General features: G+C 44.0%; 1 protein-coding gene across 5 annotated transcripts; it reads left to right on the top strand.

The window, feature by feature from the left end:
* The first annotated feature begins 2,295 nt into the window (after positions 1-2,295).
* LOC109766625 (uncharacterized) lies at positions 2,296-15,049 on the top strand. 5 transcript variants are annotated; one of them, XM_073505572.1, is made up of 7 exons: positions 2,299-2,931; positions 5,201-5,402; positions 5,494-5,697; positions 5,783-5,956; positions 6,041-6,406; positions 6,491-6,587; positions 14,131-15,049. In XM_073505572.1, exons 3-6 carry the CDS (start codon positions 5,638-5,640, stop codon positions 6,557-6,559), a joined length of 669 nt encoding a protein of 222 aa, XP_073361673.1. In that variant the 5' UTR covers positions 2,299-2,931; positions 5,201-5,402; positions 5,494-5,637; the 3' UTR covers positions 6,560-6,587; positions 14,131-15,049. The 5 variants fall into 5 exon arrangements, 4 of the variants coding, with proteins under 4 accessions (XP_073361672.1, XP_073361673.1, XP_073361671.1 ...); XM_073505570.1 differs by having other exon boundaries at positions 2,302-5,097; XR_012189958.1 differs by having other exon boundaries at positions 2,305-2,931.
* The last annotated feature ends 4,204 nt before the right edge of the window (positions 15,050-19,253 follow it).

Raw genomic sequence — 19,253 nt, 5'->3', positions numbered from 1 at the left:
AAGGTAAAACCCAACCATAGCATTAAGGTATATTGGTCCCCCTTCAATCCCGTATGCATCAATTTCTATGCTAGGTTGAAGCTTCTGTCACTCTTGCCCTCCAATACATAGTCCTATCAACATACAACTAACCCTATGGTGTGATCCACGCGCACGCTCATATGATGGGCACCAAAGGACAACAACATAACCACAAGCAAATTAAATCAATCATAGCAATTCACCAATTACCGACAGGACAACGAAAATCTACTCAGACATCATAGGATGGCAACACATCACTTGATAATAATATGAAGCATAAAGCACCATGTTCAAGTAGAGGGTACAGTGGGTTGCGGGAGAGTGGACCGATGTAGATAGAGGGGGGAAGGTGACGGAGATGTTGGTGAAGATGGCGTAGGTGTTGGTGAAGATCGCGGTGATGATGATGGCCCCGGCGGCGTTCCGACGCCACCGGAAGCAAGGGGGAGAGATAGCCCCCCTCCTTCTTCTTCCTTGACCTTCTCCCTAGATGGGAGAAGGGATTCCCCACTGGTCCATGGTCTCCATGGCGTGGGAGGGGCGAGAGCCCCTCCGAGATTGGATCTGTCTCTCTGTTTCTGCGTTCCCAGATCTGGCCTTTCACAGTTTCTTTTATAACCGGAGATCCGTAACTCCGATTTGGCCGAATTTTGGACACGATCTCTATCCGGAAATTAGCTATCTTGCGGCGAAAGAAGGGATCCAACCGCCTTACGGGGTGGCCACGAGGGTCCAGGGCGCGCCCCCCTGCCTCGTGGCCCCTCGGGCATCGTATCGCGTTGATTCTTCTTCCCAAAAATCATAAATATTCCAAAAAAATCTCCGTCAGTTTTTATCCCGTTTGGACTCCGTTTGATATGGGTTTTCTGCGAAACAAAAACATGCAACAGACAGGAACTGGCACTGGGCACTGGATCAATATGTTAGTCCTAAAAATAGTATAAAAAGTTGCCAAAAGTATATGAAAGTTGTATAATATTGGCATGGAACAATCAAAAATTATAGATACGACGGAGACGTATCAAAGCCCGTCTGGCAAAAGTCAAAGGGCTAGATCTCTTGGTCAACTGGGATTAGGGGTGGCCTTCGGGGTGTAGCTATGCCACCGAAACATCGCACGGCTCCCGATGCATGTGTGAAAGTGTTGTGGCATGCGTAGACGCCCGGGCTTGGGGCTCCGGGTGTGGCCCCCCTCCACAGACGGCAGTGCCGCCACCACTTGGAGGGGGCAATCGTGCGGGTGCGGTAGAACCGGAGGGAATCTAGTGGTGGGTTGGGTCCAGACCGTGTTCGGGGATGTTGCTATGGGCTGGCCTATCGCATCTAGGTGGAACTGACCACTGGTTAAAGCCCGTCCGGCAAAAGTCAAAGGGCTAGATCTCCTGGTCAACTGGGATTAGGGGTGGCCTTCAGGGTGTAGCTATGCCACCTAAACATCGCACGGCTCCCAATGCATGTGTGGAAGTGTTATGGCATGCGTAGACGCCCGGGCTTGGGACTCTGTGGTGTGGCCCCCCTCCACGGATGGTAGTGCCGCCGTCACTTGGAGGGGGGAATCGTGCGGGTGCGGTAGAACCGGAAGGAAGCTAGTGGTTGGTTGGGTCCAGACCGTGTTCGGGGATGTTGCTATGGGCTGGCCTATCGCAACCAGGTGGAAGAGACCACTGGTCAAAGCCCGTCTGGCAAAAGTCAAAGGTCTAGATCTCCTAGTCAACTGGGATTAGGGGTGGCCTTCGGGGTGTAGCTATGCCACTGAAACATCGCACGACTCCTGATGCATGTGTGAAAGTGTTGTGGCATGCGTAGACGCCCAGGCTTGGAGCTCCGTGGTGGGGCTTCCGGGTGTAGCTCAGCCACCGAAACATCGCACGGGTTCTTCTAGTTGCGGTATTTCACCCCCCCCCCCCCAAAAAAAGGTATATACATGTACCTGCTCTCTTGCATTAATATTTTTCAAGAAGTCAAAATCCAACACCTGAGAACTAACTCACAAAATCTTTATGTTCTTTCTTCTTCTTCCGGCAGCTCTTGAAGCTAAGCATGATAGTATTTGTCAAATAAATCGGGATGAATAGAGATGTTTGGATGTGGGAATTTGGCACCTATGATACTATTTGTTCAAATAAAACAAGAATTATTAAGATCTGACGAAATCACTAATGACATAACTAGAGTACGTAATAATGTATACAAATAAAAAGTGCAAAAAAAAGTATGCCGACGGCCTAACCGTCGGCATATGTTAACAGAACCTATGCCGACCGTTACACAGTCGGCATACCTCGTGCCTCATCCACTCAACGAACCGACCGACGACTCGTGCCTTATCCACCCCGCCCCGACCACTCGTGCCTCCATGCCGCTCGATCCACCCCCGCCGCCTTCCTCGATCTTCTGCGCCGGCGCCGCCCCCGCCCGGGCTGCATCGGGGCGTCCCCGCCCTGCACCGCGCGCCCTCGTCCCCGCCCTGCACCACGCGCCCCTGTCCCCGCCCTTCACCGCGCGCGCCCCCGTCCCCGCACCGCCGCCGTCCGTCCCCGCCCCGCACTGCCGCGGGCCGTCCCCGCCCGCATCGCCGCCGGCCATCCCCGCCCGCCCCGCATCGCCGCCCCTGTCCCCGCCCTGCACCGCAAGCCCCCGTCCCCGCCTTTCACCGCGCGCGCGCCCCCGTCCCCGCTCCACACCGCCGACGTCCATCCCCGCCCCGCACTGCCGCCGGTCGTCCTCGCCCGGCCCACATCACCACCGGCCGTCCCCGCCCGACCCCATCCCCGCACCGGCCCGGTCGTCCCCGCCCCCTTCCCGGCCCTGTCATCCCCGCCCACTTCCCGCCCCGCAGCTGCTGGTGAGGTGGCTGTGGCCGCGGCTCCGGCGGTCCGGCGCCCCCTTGCCGGCCCTCTGCTACTGGTGAGCACCGGCTCCGGCGGTCCGGCTTCCTCTGCTGCTGATTTTTTTCCTTTTTTAGCTTTGTACCTGTTGTTAGTGCTTGGATAATGAGTCAATTTGATATATACCTACTGTTAGTGCTTGGATATATACATACTGTTAGTTTTTTTTAAGTTTTTTACCTACTGGTAGTGCTTGGATATTTAATAAGTCAATTTGGTGCTTGGATATATATACTGTTAGTGCTTGGATATTTTACTCTGTTCTTATATAATATATAATGATATGTATACTTCCACGGCGATGAGATGATATATATACTTTTGGCACGGTGGATTAGCATTCTTTGTTGTGTCGCATCTCCGTGATGAGTGGTTTTTTTGTTCATGATGGTCTTGCTACAAAATAATGATGAATATTTTTTGACACTTCATGGTCTTGCTAAAAAAATCTATGAAGGCATCTAGTAAATAAATCTATGAAGGCATTGGTCCGTGATCTAAGTTTTTGACACTTGATGATCTAAGTTTTTTTGGCGGTAAAATTTACATGCTTTGTGGTGTTGCATATTTTTGGAGTCATCAGCGTCGAAGGCATTGGTCCGTGATTTCGTCGCTGTTTGACTACTTCCTCTATAGTCGAGGGTGAGCTACGAATCCATCTTAATAATCATGTCACTAGATTTCATTCTCAAGTCAACTCGCGTAACCTAGGTGTCTCCCGTCCGAAAGGGTTGCATCGATAAATATGCATTCAATTGCATATTTATCACCGTAGTTCTTTCGGATTGTCCAGCGTTTTCCATGGACAGCCCGAGGATGTGTAGATTGGGTATGTTCTTCCAGTTCTACCCCGTTCCGAGACAGGATTTCGGCAGCGCCTCCCCATTGTTCTCCGGAGCACATTCTCTCGGCTATTTGCCGAGACGTGTATCTGGAGAATAGCGGGAGGTGCTGCCGAAATTTTGTCTGGGAACGGGGTAGAATGGAGAACGTACTCAATCTACACATCCTCGTGGATTCAACGCGGTAGAAAATGAAAATTTGATGTGATTAATTTAAGTGAGTCCTTAATTATGTTGTGTGGCTTGCAAAATAGCAGAGGATGGCAGATAATCAGTGGATGTACAGTGGTTTTATCAGTCGGAATCGAGTAACATCAGAGTGGATCGCGAAAACCGATGTGTATTTGAAGGAGATATTCCGTTGTCCAATGAGAATTATCCCACCATGCCCCTGTGCGAGATGTGCCAGACGTCACCGTAGAAATCAGAAGGACATGACTGAGCACCTTCGCACGCATGGATATATGCCGAACTTTGACATGGCGCCGATAAACATAGCCGAGCAGGACCGTGGTAGAGAGGAGGTGATGCGACAATGCATCGATGGATATGAGGACGACGGGGTCAGGGACATGCTAGATGATGTCATTGTTGTAGAAACGGCAAATGCGACACCTTCAGAGAATGAACCGGAGGAGCCGGAGGCAACCGAAAAGGCCTTCTTGGAGGTCTTGGCCTCGTCGAAGAAACCTCTTTATGCGGGTGCGAAAATATCTCAGCTGGATGCCATCTCGCAACTGATTGCAGTCAAGGCTGAGTACGGTTGTAGCCAGAAATGCTTCGAAGCATTCCTGGGAGTATGGGCTAACAGCCTCCCTGAGGGTCATGAACTGCCGAAAAGCATGTACGTAATCCTCCTCCCCCCCCCGGCTACTTGACGATGACTCCTCACAGGGAGGTCGAGGGAGAGGTGCCCCTAGAGGAGGAGGGGCGGGGGGAGCTCCTAGAGGGCGAGGTGGTGGGGGGAGAGCCACTACAGGGGGTCGCGGCCAGAAAGAGCGCACCCTCACCGACTTAGGGGTGTTGTCTTCGAGGCCCTCCTCTAGTAAGGTACCCTCCTCTAGTGAGGTACCCTCTAGCGAGGAGGAGGAGCACGACAAGGAGGAGGATGAGGTTCGGGATGGGGCCAAGGAGGAGGTGGAGGAGGAGGCGGGCGAGGATGAGGAGGAGGAGGAGGAGGTTGGGGAGGGGGAGGCAGGCGAGGAGGAGGGTGGTGGCGGGGATGATGGTTGTGGCGGGGAGGGGGTTGGCAACAAGGGGTGGCTGTGTGGTAACGCAAAGCTATCAAAGCAGATTCCTGCTACTGAGGAGCAGAAGTGGCTCATTGAGCCCACGGGGAAAGAGTAAGTGCCACTTTATAATAATTTCATTATTTTGCTTGTCACATGCTCATTCCAGTTGTTATTTATTTTGCTTGTCACATGCTAATAGTTCATTCTTTTGCAGCAACTGGATATATTCTAAAGGGGTCCGTATTCCCAACGGACTCATCACCGTCTTGCTGAAGTTACACTGGTCGGGGTTGTACTGTCCGGATCCAGTCAGGCACCCGGACCGTCGGGTTTTGGCCACGAGCTGGGACCACTAGGAAGCGGCCCTCCACGCGGACCATGAGACCCATGCCAAGGCCGTGATCACTACTTTCTGGGTGAGTTCTCTTCAGAAGCACAAGTCCATTCTAGTTTCATGAATGATTTAACTCATGGCTTCTTCCATTCTTCTTTCATGCATGATTGTAGAAATTATATCGAGTTCTTCCGGAGCACAAGGCCAAAGCTGACCAGATCGTGTTGTGCCAATGCAAGAAGAAGGCCCGCCAGATGTAGTACGAGGTGCGCTATGTGGCCATCTTGACATACTATCACGACGCTCTTGGTGTGAAGATGACCAAGGAAGAAGCGCGGAGGATGGGCATTACCTTGGAGAGGCACGAGTACTTGGCGGTAAGTATAAAAGATTTTTCATTCCGATGTTTGTGGTACATTTCACCGTTTCGTGTTGACATGCCATTATGCTTTCATTATGTAGGTGTGTCCAAATTGGTGTTATGGAAAAGACGAGTCCTGGGCGGCATTGGTGGATCTTTGGTGTGATAAGGATGGAGCCTGGGCGGCTACAAGCATCAAAAACAAGGCTAACCGAGGGAAGGAGGGAGTACATGCTCAGGGAAACCGAAACCACTTTCTCCACAAGACACTTAATGCATGACTAACCACATTAAACATTCTTCTTCTTCTATTTACCGTCACTTTCTTATGTATGACTAACCTCTGTTTGGTGGTGTAGGAGGAGAAACTGAAGCGGCCGCTCTCACACATGCAGGCATGGGAGATCGCCCATACGCGGAAGGACTCCAAGCCTGGCGAGCCCAAGTACTACGGCAAGAAGACCGCACAGAGGAAGAAGGCCTACTCCGATGGGTATCTGAGGTTACATCCTGACACACCTGACCCCATTGCGGCAGATCTGGACGAGAGGGTGGTGGTGGGCATGGTGCCCAAGGAGCACGGTCGGGAGGCGGTTCGCGATGTTGTGATCACTCCTACTATCTCCTACACACAGCTCCGTCAGATCGACCCGAGCCTGAGCCAGCGCATGAGCACGCCCATGACCAGTGCACAGTCACAGTCCCTCTTTCAGGAGCGGCAATCTGTAAGTATTTTCCCTCTTATCTTCATTGCTCACTTTATTTTCCGCATTTAGTAGTTTTATGAGCTCCATCATGTCATACTGTAGGCCTACATGGAGTACACACACCAGGAGACCATGTGCTACCTCTTGAGCACTGCGTTGGTTTTCCCTTGAAGAGGAAAGGGTGATGCAGTAAAGTAGCGTAAGTATTTCCCTCAGTTTTTGAGAACCAAGGTATCAATCCAGTAGGAGGCCACGCACGAGTCCCTCGCACCTACACAAACAAATAAATCCTCGCAACCAACGCAATAAAGGGGTTGTCAATCCCTTCACGGTCACTTATGAGAGTGAGATCTGATAGATATGATAAGATAAGATTTTTGGTATTTTTATGATAAAGATGCAAAGTAAAGAAAGCAAAATAAAAACGACGCTAGAAATAACTTGTTGACGGGAGATTAGTATGATGGAAAATAGACCCGGGGCCATAGGTTTCACTATTGGCTTCTCTCAAGAGCATAAGTATTACGGTGGGTGAACAAATTACTGTTCAACAATTGACAGAATTGAGCATAGTTATGAGAATATCTAGGTATGATCATGTATATAGGAATCACGTCCGAGACAAGTAGACCGACTCCTGCCTGCATCTACTACTATTACTCCACACATCAACCGCTATCCAGCATGCATCTAGAGTATTAAGTTCATAAGAACAGAGTAACGCTTTAAGTAAGATGACATGATGTAGAGGGATAAACTCATGCAATATGATATAAACCCCATCTTGTTATCCTCGATGGCAACAATACAATACGTGCCTTGCTGCCCCTACTGTAACTGGGAAAGGACACCGCAAGATTAAACCCAAAGCTAAGCACTTCTCCCATTGCAAGAAAGATCAATCTAGTAGGCCAAACCAAACTGATAATTCGAAGAGACTTGCAAAGATAACCAATCATACATAAAAGAATTCAGAGAAGATTCAAATATTGTTCATAGATGAACTTGGTCATAAACCCATAATTCATCGGTCTCAACAAACACACCGCAAAAGAAGATTACATCGAATAGATCTCCACAAGAGAGGGGGAGAACATTGTATTGAGATCCAAAAAGAGAGAAGAAGCCATCTAGCTAATAACTATGGACCCGAAGGTCTGAGGTAAACTACTCACACATCATCGGAGAGGTTACGGTGTTGATGTAGAAGCCCTCCGTGATCGATGTCCCCTCCGGCGGAGCTCCGGAAAAGGCCCCAAGATGGGATCTCACGGGTACAGAAGGTTGCGGCGGTGGAATTAGGTTTTTGGCTCCGTATCTGGTGGTTTGGGGGTACGTAGGTATATATAGGAGGAAGAAGTACGTCGGTGGAGCAACGTGGGGCCCACGAGGGTGGAGGGCGCGCCCAGGGGGGTAGGCGCGCCCCTACCTCGTGCCCTCCTGGTTGATGTCTTGACGTAGGGTCCAACTCCTCTGGATCACGTTCGTTCCGAAAATCACGTTCCCGAAGGTTTCATTCCGTTTGGACTCCGTTTGATATTCTTTTTCTGCGAAACTCTGAAATAGGCAAAAAAACAGCAATTCTGGGCTGGGCCTCCGGTTAATAGGTTAGTCCCAAAAATAATATAAAAGTGTATAATAAAGCCCATTAATGTCCAAAACAGAATATAATATAGCATGGAACAATCAAAAATTATAGGGAGACGTATCAAGCATCCGCAAGCTTAATTCGTGCTCGTCCAAGAGTAGGTAAATGATAAAAACAGAATTTTTGATGTGAAATGCTACTTGGCATAATTTCAATGTAATTCTCTTAATTGTGGTATGAATATTCAGATCCGAAAGATTCAAGACAAAAGTTTAATATTGACATAAAAATAATAATACTTCAAGCATACTAACTAAGCAATTATGTCTTCTCAAAATAACATGGCCAAAGAAAGTTATCCCTACAAAATCATATAGTCTGGCTATGCTCTATCTTCACCACACAAAGTATTTAAATCATGCACAACCCCGATGACAAGCCAAGCAATTGTTTCGTACTTTTGATGTTCTCAAACTTTTTCAATCTTCACGCAATACATGAGCGTGAGCCATGGACATAGCACTATATGTGGAATAGAATGGTGGTTGTGGAGAAGACAAAAAGGAGAAGATAGTCTCACATCAACTAGGCGTATCAACGGGCTATGGAGATGCCCATTATTAGATATCAATGTGAGTGAGTAGGTATTGCCATGCAATGGATGCACTAGAGCTATAAGTATATGAAAACTCAACAAAAGGAACTAAGTGGGTCTGCATCCAACACGCTTGCTCACGAAGACCTAGGGCATTTTGAGGAAGCCCATCATTGGAATATACAAGCCAAGTTCTATAATGAAAATTTCCCACTAGTATATGAAAGTGATATCATAGGAGACTCTCTATCATGAAGATCATGGTGCTACTTTGAAGCACAAGTGTGGTAAAAGGATAGTAACATTGTCCCTTCTCTCTTTTTCTCTCATATTTTTTTCCTTTTTTTTGGGCCTTTTCTTTTTTATGGCCTCTATTTTTTTAGTCCGGAGTCTCATCCCGACTTGTGGGGGAATCGTAGTTTCCATCATCCTTTCCTCACTTGGGACAATGCTCTAAAAAATGATGATCATCACACTTTTATTTACTTACAACTCAACAATTACAACTCAATACTTAGAACAAAATATGACTCTATGTGAATGCCTCCGGCGGTGTACCGGGATATGCAACGAATCAAGAGTGACATGTATGAAAGAATTATGAACGATGGCTTTGCCACAAATACGATGTCAACTACATGATCATGCGAAGCAATATGACAATGATGGAGCGTGTCATAGTAAACGGAACGGTGGAAAGTTGCATGGCAATATATCTCGGAATGGCTAAGGAAATGCCATGGTAGGTAGGTATGGTGGCTTCTTTGAGGAAGGTATATGGTGGGTGTATGATACTGGCGAAGAGTGTGCGGTATTAGAGAGGCTAGCAATTGTGGAAGGAAGGAAGAAAAGTGCGTATAATCCATGGACTCAACATTAGTCATAAAGAACTCATATACTTATTGCAAAAATCTACAAGTTATCAAAGCAAAGTATTACACGCATGCTCCTAGGGGGATAGATTGGTAGGAAAAGACCATCGCTCGTCCCCGACCGCCACTCATAAGGAAGACAATCAATAAATAAATCATGCTCCGACTTCATCACATAACGGTTCACCATACGTGCATGCTACAGGAATCACAAACTTTAACACAATTATTTCTCAAATTCACAACTACTCAACTAGCATGACTCTAATATCATCATCTCCATATCTCAAAACAATTATCAAGCATCTAACTTCTCATAGTATTCAACACACTCATGAGAATTTTTTTACTAATCTTGAATGCCTATCATAATTAAAGCAAATTACCTTGCTGTTTTGTAGGACTCTCAAAATAATCTAAGTGAAGCATGAGAGAACAATAGTTTCTATAAAACAAAATCACCACCGTGCTCTAAAAGATATAAGTGAAGCACTAAAGCAAAAACTATATAACTCAAAAGATATAAGTGAAGCACATAAAGTATTCTAACAAATTCCGAATCATGTGTGTCTCTCTCAAAAGGTGTGTACAGCAAGGATGATTGTGGCAAACTAACAAACAAAGACTCAAATCATACAAGACGCTCCAAGCAAAACACATATCATGTGGTGAATAAAAATATAGCTCCAAGTAAAGTTACCGATGGAAGTAGACGAAAGAGGGGATGCCTTCCGGGGCATCCCCAAGCTTTGGCTTTTAGTTGTCCTTAGATTATCTTGGGGTGCCATGGGCATCCCCAAGCTTAGGCTCTTGCCACTCCTTGTTCCATAATCCATCAAATCTTTTACCCAAAACTTGAAAACTTCACAACACAAAACTTAACAGAAAATCTAGTGAGCTCCGTTAGCGAAACAAAAACAAAACACCACTTCAAGGTACTGTAATGAACTCATTCTTTATTTATATTGGTGTTAAACCTACTGTATTCCAACTTCTCTATGGTTTATAAACTATTTTACTAGCCATAGATTCATCAAAATAAGCAAACAACACACGAAAAACAGAATCCGTCAAAAACACAACAGTCTGTAGTAATCTGTAACTAACGCAAACTTCTGGAACTCCAAAAATTCAGCCAAAATTGGACGACCTAGAAAATTTTCTTATTGATCAGCAGCAATTGGAATCAATATTTTATCACGTTCTGGTGATTTTTAACAATTATTTTCGTGAACAGAAAGTTTCTGCAATTTTCAGCAAGATCAAATAACTATCATCCAAGAAGATCCTATAGGTTAAACTTGGCACAAACACTAACTAAAACATAAAAACAAATCTAACCAGAGGCTAGATCAAATATTTATTCCTAAACAGAAGCAAAAAGCAAAAAACTAAAAATAAAATTGGGTTGCCTCCCAACAAGCGCTATCGTTTAACGCCCCTAGCTAAGCATAATAGCAAGGATAGATCTAGGTATTGCCATCTTTGGTAGGCAATCCATAAGTGGCTCTCATGATAGATTCAAATGGTAATTTTATTTTCTTTCTAGGAAAGTGTTCCATGCCTTTCCTTCATGGAAATTGGAATCTAATATTTCCTTCCTTCATATCAATAATTGCACCAATCGTTCTAAGGAAAGGTCTACCAAGAATAATAGGACATGAAGGATTGCAATCTATATCAAGAACAATAAAATCTACGGGCACATAATTCCTATTTGCAATAATAAGAACATCATTAATTCTTCCCATAGGTTTCTTAATGGTGGAATCCGCAAGGTGCAAGTTTAAAGAGCAATCATCAAAATCACGGAAACCTAGCAAATCGCACAAAGTTTTTGGGATCGTGGAAACACTAGCACCCAAATCACATAAAGCATAGCACTCATGATATTTAATTTTAATTTTAATAGTAGGTTCCCACTCATCATAAAATTTTCTAGGGATAGAAACTTCCAACTCAAGTTTTTCTTCATAAGATTGCATCAAAGCATCAACGATATGTTTAGTAAAATCTTTATGTTGGCTATAAGCATGAGGAGAATTTAGCACGGATTGCAACAAGGAAATACAATCTATCAAAGAGCAATTATCATAATTAAATTCCTTGAAATCCAAAATAGTGGGTTCATTAATATCTAGAGTTTTGATCTCTTCAATCCCACTTTTACCAATTTTTGCATCAAGATCTAAAGACTCCGAATTTTTGGAACGCCTTCTAGGTAAAGGTGGATCATATTCAGTCCCATCATTATCAAGATTCATATTGCAAAACAAAGATTTCATAGGGGACACATCAATAACTTTTAGATCTTCATCTTTATTTTCATAAAAAAATCTGGCTTAGCGGCCATCTTATTAACTAAGGTGGCCTGCTTATGCGAAACTTCACCTATTAACTTCTCAAGATGAGCAATCTGAGACTTCAAACCATCAAATTCTTTAGACATATCATCGAACTCTTTATTCATATAACCCATAAAGCTTTTTTGTTCTTTAAGCTCATTTCTAAAGAAATTATTATGCTCAAATTGTAGGACCATAAAACTCCTAACGTTGCTTTCGATCTCTTCTAACCTTTTAAGGTGAAGATCACCAAATCTAGGTAGGGTCATCATGAAAAGCAAGCGATCCAACACACGAGCAACCAAGAAGCGAGCGATAAAAAAGTGAACGGAAAACAGAGGGCGAATAAAACGGCAAGGGTGAAGTGGGGAGAGGAAAACGAGAGGCAAATGGCTAATAATGTAATGCGGGAGATAAGGGTTTGTGATGGGTACTTGGTATGTTGACTTTTGCGTAGACTCCCCGGCAACGGTGCCAGAAATCCTTCTTGCTACCTCTTGAGCACTGCGTTGGTTTTCCCTTGAAGAGGAAAGGGTGATGCAGTAAAGTAGCGTAAGTATTTCCCTCAGTTTTTGAGAACCAAGGTATCAATATAGTAGGAGGCCACGCACGAGTCCCTCACACCTACACACACAAATAAATCCTCGCAACCAGCGCAATAAAGGGGTTGTCAATCCTTCACGGTCACTTACAAGAGTGAGATCACATAGATATGATAAGATAATGTTTTTGGTATTTTTATGATAAAGATGCAAAGTAAAGAAAGAAAAATAAAAACGACGCTAGAAATAAATTGTTGACGGGATATTAGTATGATGGAAAATAGACCCGGGGGCCATAGGTTTCACTAGTGGCTTCTCTCAAGTGCATAAGTATTACGGTGGGTGAACAAATTACTGTTGAGCAATTGACAGAATTGAGCATAGTTATGAGAATATCTAGGTATGATCATGTATATAGGCATCACGTCCGAGACAAGTAGACCGACTCCTGCCTGCATCTACTACTATTACTCCACACATCGACCGCTATCCAGCATGCATCTAGAGTATTAAGTTTATAAGAACAGAGTAACGCTTTAAGTAAGATGACATAATGTAGAGGGATAAACTCATGCAATATGATATAAACCCCATCTTGTTATCCTCGATGACAACAATACAATACGTGCCTTGCTGCCCCTACTGTCACTGGGAAAGGACACCGCAAGATTGAACCCAAAGCTAAGCACTTCTCCCGTTGCAAGAAAGATCAATCTGGTAGGCCAAACCAAACTGATAATTCGAAGAGACTTGCAAAGATAACCAATCATACATAAAAGAATTCAGAGAAGATTCAAATATTGTTCATAGATAAACTTGATCATAAACCCACAATTCATCGGTCTCAACAAACACACCGCAAAAGAAGATTACATCGAATAGATCTCCACAAGAGAGGGGGAGAACATTGTATTGAGATCCAAAAAGAGAGAAGAAGCCATCTAGCTAATAACTATGGACCCGAAGGTCTGAGGTAAACTACTCACACATCATCGGAGAGGCTACGGTGTTGATGTAGAAGCCCTCCATGATCGATGCCCCTCCGGTGGAGCTCCGGAAAAGGCCCCAAGATGGGATCTCACGGGTACAGAAGGTTGCGGCAGTGGAATTAGGTTTTTGGCTCCGTATCTGGTAGTTTGGGGGTACGTAGGTATATATAGGAGGAAGAAGTACGTCGGTGGAGCAACATGGGGCCCACAAGGGTGGAGGGCGCGCCCAGGGGGTAGGCGCGCCCCCCCTACCTCGTGCCCTCCTGGTTGATGTCTTGACACAGGGTCCAAGTCCTCTGGATCACGTTCGTTCCGAAAATCACGTTCCCGAAGGTTTCATTCCGTTTGGACTCCGTTTGGTATTCTTTTTCTGCGAAACTCTGAAATAGGCAAAAAAACAGCAATTCTGGGCTGGGCCTCCGGTTAATAGGTTAGTCCCAAAAATAATATAAAAGTGTATAATAAAGCCCATTAATGTCCAAAACAGAATATAATATAGCATGGAACAATAAAAAATTATATATACATTGGAGACGTATCACCATGGCATGGCACGAGAGCCTTTATGCATACCATGAGCAGAACAATCGCCAGATGCAGTATGCTCTTCAGGAAATGGCGCCGACAGGGTTCCTCAATTGCAACCAGCACCATCTCCTCCACCACAACCAAGGCTGCTTACCTTTGAGGAGTTTGTGGCACAGAACGTTGGCCCCTCGCCGGTTAGTTCATCCCCAATCTATTCACCCAAAGCATATCATGCCTTTCAACACAGTCATATATCCTGTTAATATGTCTTTTCAACATCCAGGGAACCGGTGGATCAACCGTTGGCGGTGGTCTTCCCAGCACTCCTGAGTCACGGAGCCCGACCACTCCGATCCACGGAGGCGGAGGCGGAGGTGGAGGCGGTCTTGGCGGTAGCGCTGCTGCTAGCAGTGACGACCTGGGCTTCGGCGGTCTTAGCGGTGACTGATACGTCTCCAACGTATCTATAATTTTTGATTGTTCCATGCTATTATATTATCCGTTTTGGATGTTTAATGGGCTTTATTATACACTTTTATATTATTTTTGGGACTAACCTACCAACCAAAGGCCTAGTGCAAATTGCTGTTTTTTTCCCTATTTCAGTGTTTCGGAGAAAAGGAATATCAAACGGAATCCAAACGGAATGAAACCATCGGGAGAGTTATTTTTGGAACAAACGCAATCCAGGAGACTTGGAGTGGACGTCAAGGAAGCAACGAGGCGCCCACAAGGCAGGGAGGCGCTCCCAGGGGGGTAGGCGCGCCCCCCACCCTCGTGGGCCCCTCGTAGCTCCACCGACCTCCTTCCTTCGCCTATATATACTCATATACCCCGAAAACATCAGAGAGGACCACGAAACCCTATTTTCGCCGCCACAACCTTCTATACCCGTGAGATCCCATCTCGGGGCCTTTTCGGCGCTCTGCTGGAGGGGGAATCGATCACGGAGGGCTTCTACATCAACACCATAGCCTCTCCGATGATGTGTGAGTAGTTTACCACAGACCTTCGGGTCCATAGTTATTAGCTAGATGGCTTCTTCTCTCTCTTTGGATCTCAATACAAAGTTCTCCTCGATTCTCTTGGAGATCTATTCGATATAATTCTTTTTGCGGTGTGTTTGTCGAGATCCGATGAATCTATGAACAATATTTGGTTCTTCTCTGAATTCTTATATGTATGATTTGATATCTTTGCAAGTCTCTTTGAATTATCAGTTTGGTTTGGCCTACTAGATTGATCTTTCTTGCAATGGGAGAAGTGCTTAGCTTTGGGTTCAATCATGCGGTGTACTTTCCTAGTGACAGTAGGGGCAGCAAGGCACGTATTGTATTGTTACCATCGAGGATAAAAAGCTGGGGTTTATATCATATTGCTTGAGTTTATCCCTCTACATCATGTCATCTTGCCTAATGCGTTACTCTATTCTTATGAACTTAATACTCTAGATGCATGCTGGATAGCGGTCGATGTGTGGAGTAATAGTAGTAGATGCAGAATCGTTTTGATCTACTTGTCGCGGACGTGATGCCTATATACATGATCATGCCTAGATATTCTCATAACTATATGCGCTTTTCTATCAATTACTCGACAGTAATTTGTTCACCCACCGTAGATTATGCTATCTTGAGAGAAGCCACTAGTGAAACCTATGGCCCCCGGGTCTATCTTCCAACATATTATTTTCCTATAAATTTACTATATCTGCCGCCGCTTATTTTGCAATCTTTACTTTCTAATCCATATCATAAAAATACCAAAAATATTTATCTTAATATCTCTATCAGATCTGACTTTTGCAAGTGGCCGTGAAGGGATTGACAACCCCTTTATCGCGTTGATTGCAAGGTTCTTATTTGTTTGTGCAGGTACAAGGCAACTTGCGTGTAACCTCCTACTGGATTGATACCTTGGTTCTCAAAAACTGAGGGAAATACTTACGCTACTTTGCTGCATCACCCTTTCCTCTTCAAGGGAAAACCAACGCATGCTCAAGAGGTAGCAAGAAGTATTTTTGGCGCCGTTGCCAGGGAGGCTTACGCCAAGTCAAGTCAAGATTTGATCTCCCAGCAACTAGCCATTTCTGGCGCCGTTGCTGGGGAGATCTACACACAAGTCAAGACATACCAAGTACCGATCACAAACTCTTATCCCTCGCATTACATTATTTGCCATTTGCCTCTCGTTTTCCTCTCCCCCACTTCACCTTTGCCATTTTATTTGCCCTCTTTTTCCGTTCGCCTCTTTTCGCTTGCTTCTTGTGTGCTCGTTATTTGTGCAATTTGCTGCCATCATGTCTGAAACTGGGGAGGTTATCATTGATAAGGATAGTGGTAATAAGATGGAAAACTTTGATGCTTTTGATGATCCTCATGAAGAACCTACTATTTTACACACTAAAAGGTTTGGGATTGGTAGTGGTAATATTAATGGAAAAGGAGTTATTCAAGATTTCTTTACTTGTGCCGGTGCCTTGCCCTCTATGGGTGGGTCTATTCTTCATAGAACTAGTAGTCTTGCGGATGCTATATCCTTGCTCGTAGTTGAACTTGAAAGAAAATTTATTCATATGCATCCTTGCATACAAAGGATTTTTCTAGAGTTTTCCAATATCGAGCATTCTTCTATTAAGCGAGCAGCTACTATCTTTTTGGCACATGAGTTCAGATTTATAATGAAAGAGGCCAATGAAATTTTTGCGCATTATAGGGTGGACGCTGGTCGTCCTCCCATAGAAGCTATCCTTTTTAATCAAGAAGACTTAATGCGTTTACGATCTTTAGATCATGTTGCTTACAATGAAAACCTTAGAAAGAAGGTTCCTACCGATGTTCTAGATGATAGAATTTCTGAACTCAATGATGATTTTGCTATTCAGAATAATGGGTTAGGTTTTTCTCTTGAACAAAGGCTCGCGACTTTTTGCCAAAAGAATGCTTATAATGATGAATTGGTTGTGCAATATAAGGGCCCAAAGGAGGAACCCATACCCCCCGAGCTTGATCTTGGGGACTTTTGTCCCATTAAATTTAGCCCTTTTGATTACTTTTGCTTGCCACAAAGAAATCTTGCTGCAGAACGTAGGGAATATGAGATGAGTTTTCACAATTTTCCCTACCATTATTATGATAATACCTAGATCAATTCTTGCTTTTATGCCTAGCTAGGGGCGTTAAACGATAGCGCTTGTTGGGAGGCAACCCAATTTTATTTTTGTTTCTTGCTTTTTCTTTCTGTTTAGTAATAAATAATTCATCTAGCCTCTGGTTACATGTGGTTTTATGTTTTAATTAGTGTTTGTGCCAAGTAAAACCTATAGGATCTTCTTGGGTGATAATTATTTGATCTTGCTGAAAAAGACAGAAACTTTCTGCTCACGAAAACAATTGTTAAAAATCACCAGATCATGATAAAATACTGATTCCAATTGCAGTAGATCAATAAAAACATTATTTAGGACATCCTATTTTGGCAGAATTTTTGAGTTATATAAGTTTGCGTTTGATACAGATTACTACAGACTGTTCTGTTTTTGACAGATTCTGTTTTTCGTGTGTTGTTTGCTTATTTTAATGAATCTATGGCTAGTATCGGGGGGTATGAACCATAGAGAAGTTGGAATACAGTAGGTTTAACACCAATATAAATAAAGAATGAGTTCATTGCAGTACCTTATTGTGGTTTGTTTTCTTGCACTAATGGAGCTCACGAGATTTTCTGTTGAGTTTTGTGTTGTGAAGTTTTCAAGTTTTTGGGTAAAGATTTGATGGATTATGGAATAAGGAGTGGCAAGAGCCTAAGCTTTGGGATACCCAAGGCACCCCAAGGTAAAATTCAAGGACAACCAAAATCCTAAGCTTGGGGATGCCCCGGAAGGCATCTTCTCTTTCGTCTTCGTCTATCGGTAACTTTTGAGGCTATATTTTATTCACCACATGATATGTGTTTTGCTTGGAGCGTCTTGTATGATTTGAGTCTTTGCTTTTTAGTTTACCACAATCATCCTTGCTATACACACCTTTTGGGAGAGACACACATGAATCGGAATTTATTAGAATACTCTATGTGCTTCACTTATATCTTTTGAGCTAGATAATTTTGCTCTAGTGCTTCGCTTATATCTTTTAGAGCACGGTGGTGGTTTTATTTTATAGAAATTATTGATCTCTCATGATTCACTTATATTATTTTTAAATTCCTTTAAAACAGCATGGTAATTTGATTTGGCTATAAAATTAGTCCTAATATGATAGGCATCCAAGATAGGTATAATAAAAACTTTCATATAGAGTGCATTGAATACTATGAGAAGTTTGATACTTGATGATTGTTTTGAGATATGAAGATGGTAATATTAAAGTTGTGATGGTTGAGTAATTGTGAATTTGAGAAATACTTGTGTTGAAGTTTGCAAGTCCCGTAGCATGCACGTATGGTAAACGTTGTGTGACAAATTTGAAACATGAGGTGTTCTTTGATTGTCATCCTTATGAGTGGCAGTCAGGGACGAGCGATGGTCTTTTCCTGCCAATCTATCCCCCTAGGAGCATGCGCGTAGTGCTTGGTTTTTGATGACTTGTAGATTTTTGCAATAAGTATGTGAGTTCTTTATGACTAATGTTGAGTCCATGGATTATACGCACTCTCACCTTTCCATCATTGCTAGCCTCTTCGGTACCGTGCATTGACCTTTCTCACCTTGAGAGTTGGTGCAAATTTCGCCGGTGCATCCAACCCCTGTGATACGATACGCTCTATCACACATAAGCCCCCTTATATCTTCCTCAAAACAGCCACCATACCTACCTATTATGGCATTTCCATAGCCATTCCAAGATATATTGCCATGCAACTTTCCACCGTTCCATTTATTATGACACACTTCATCTTTGTCATATTGCTTTGCATGATCATGTAGTTGACATCGTATTTGGGGCAAAGCCACCATGCATAATTTATCATACATGTCACTCTTGATTCATTGCCCATCCCGGTACACCGCCGGAGGCATTCATATATATAGAGTCATACTTTGTTCTTGTATCGAGTTGTAATCTTTGAGTTGTAAATAAATAGAAGTGTGATGACCATCATTAATAGAGCATTGTCCCTAAAAAAAGAAGGAAGGGCAAAAAAAGAGAAAGGCCAAATAAAAAAAGAGAAAAAAGAGAAAAGAAATAAAAGGGACAATGCTACTATCCTTTTTTTCCACACTTGTGCTTCAAAGTAGCACCATGATCTTCATGATAGAGAGTCTCTTTTATTGTCACTTGCATAAACTAGTGGGAATTTTTCATTATAGAACTTGGCTTGTATATTCCAACAATGGGCTTCCTCAAATGCCCTAGGTCTTCGTGAGCAAGCAAGTTGGATGCACACCCACTTAGTTTCTTTTTTTGA

The sequence above is a fragment of the Aegilops tauschii genome, chromosome 7, assembly GCF_002575655.3.
Source record: "Aegilops tauschii subsp. strangulata cultivar AL8/78 chromosome 7, Aet v6.0, whole genome shotgun sequence".
Lineage (NCBI taxonomy): Eukaryota > Viridiplantae > Streptophyta > Magnoliopsida > Poales > Poaceae > Aegilops > Aegilops tauschii.
This window is presented reverse-complemented; position numbering and strand designations above follow the sequence as displayed.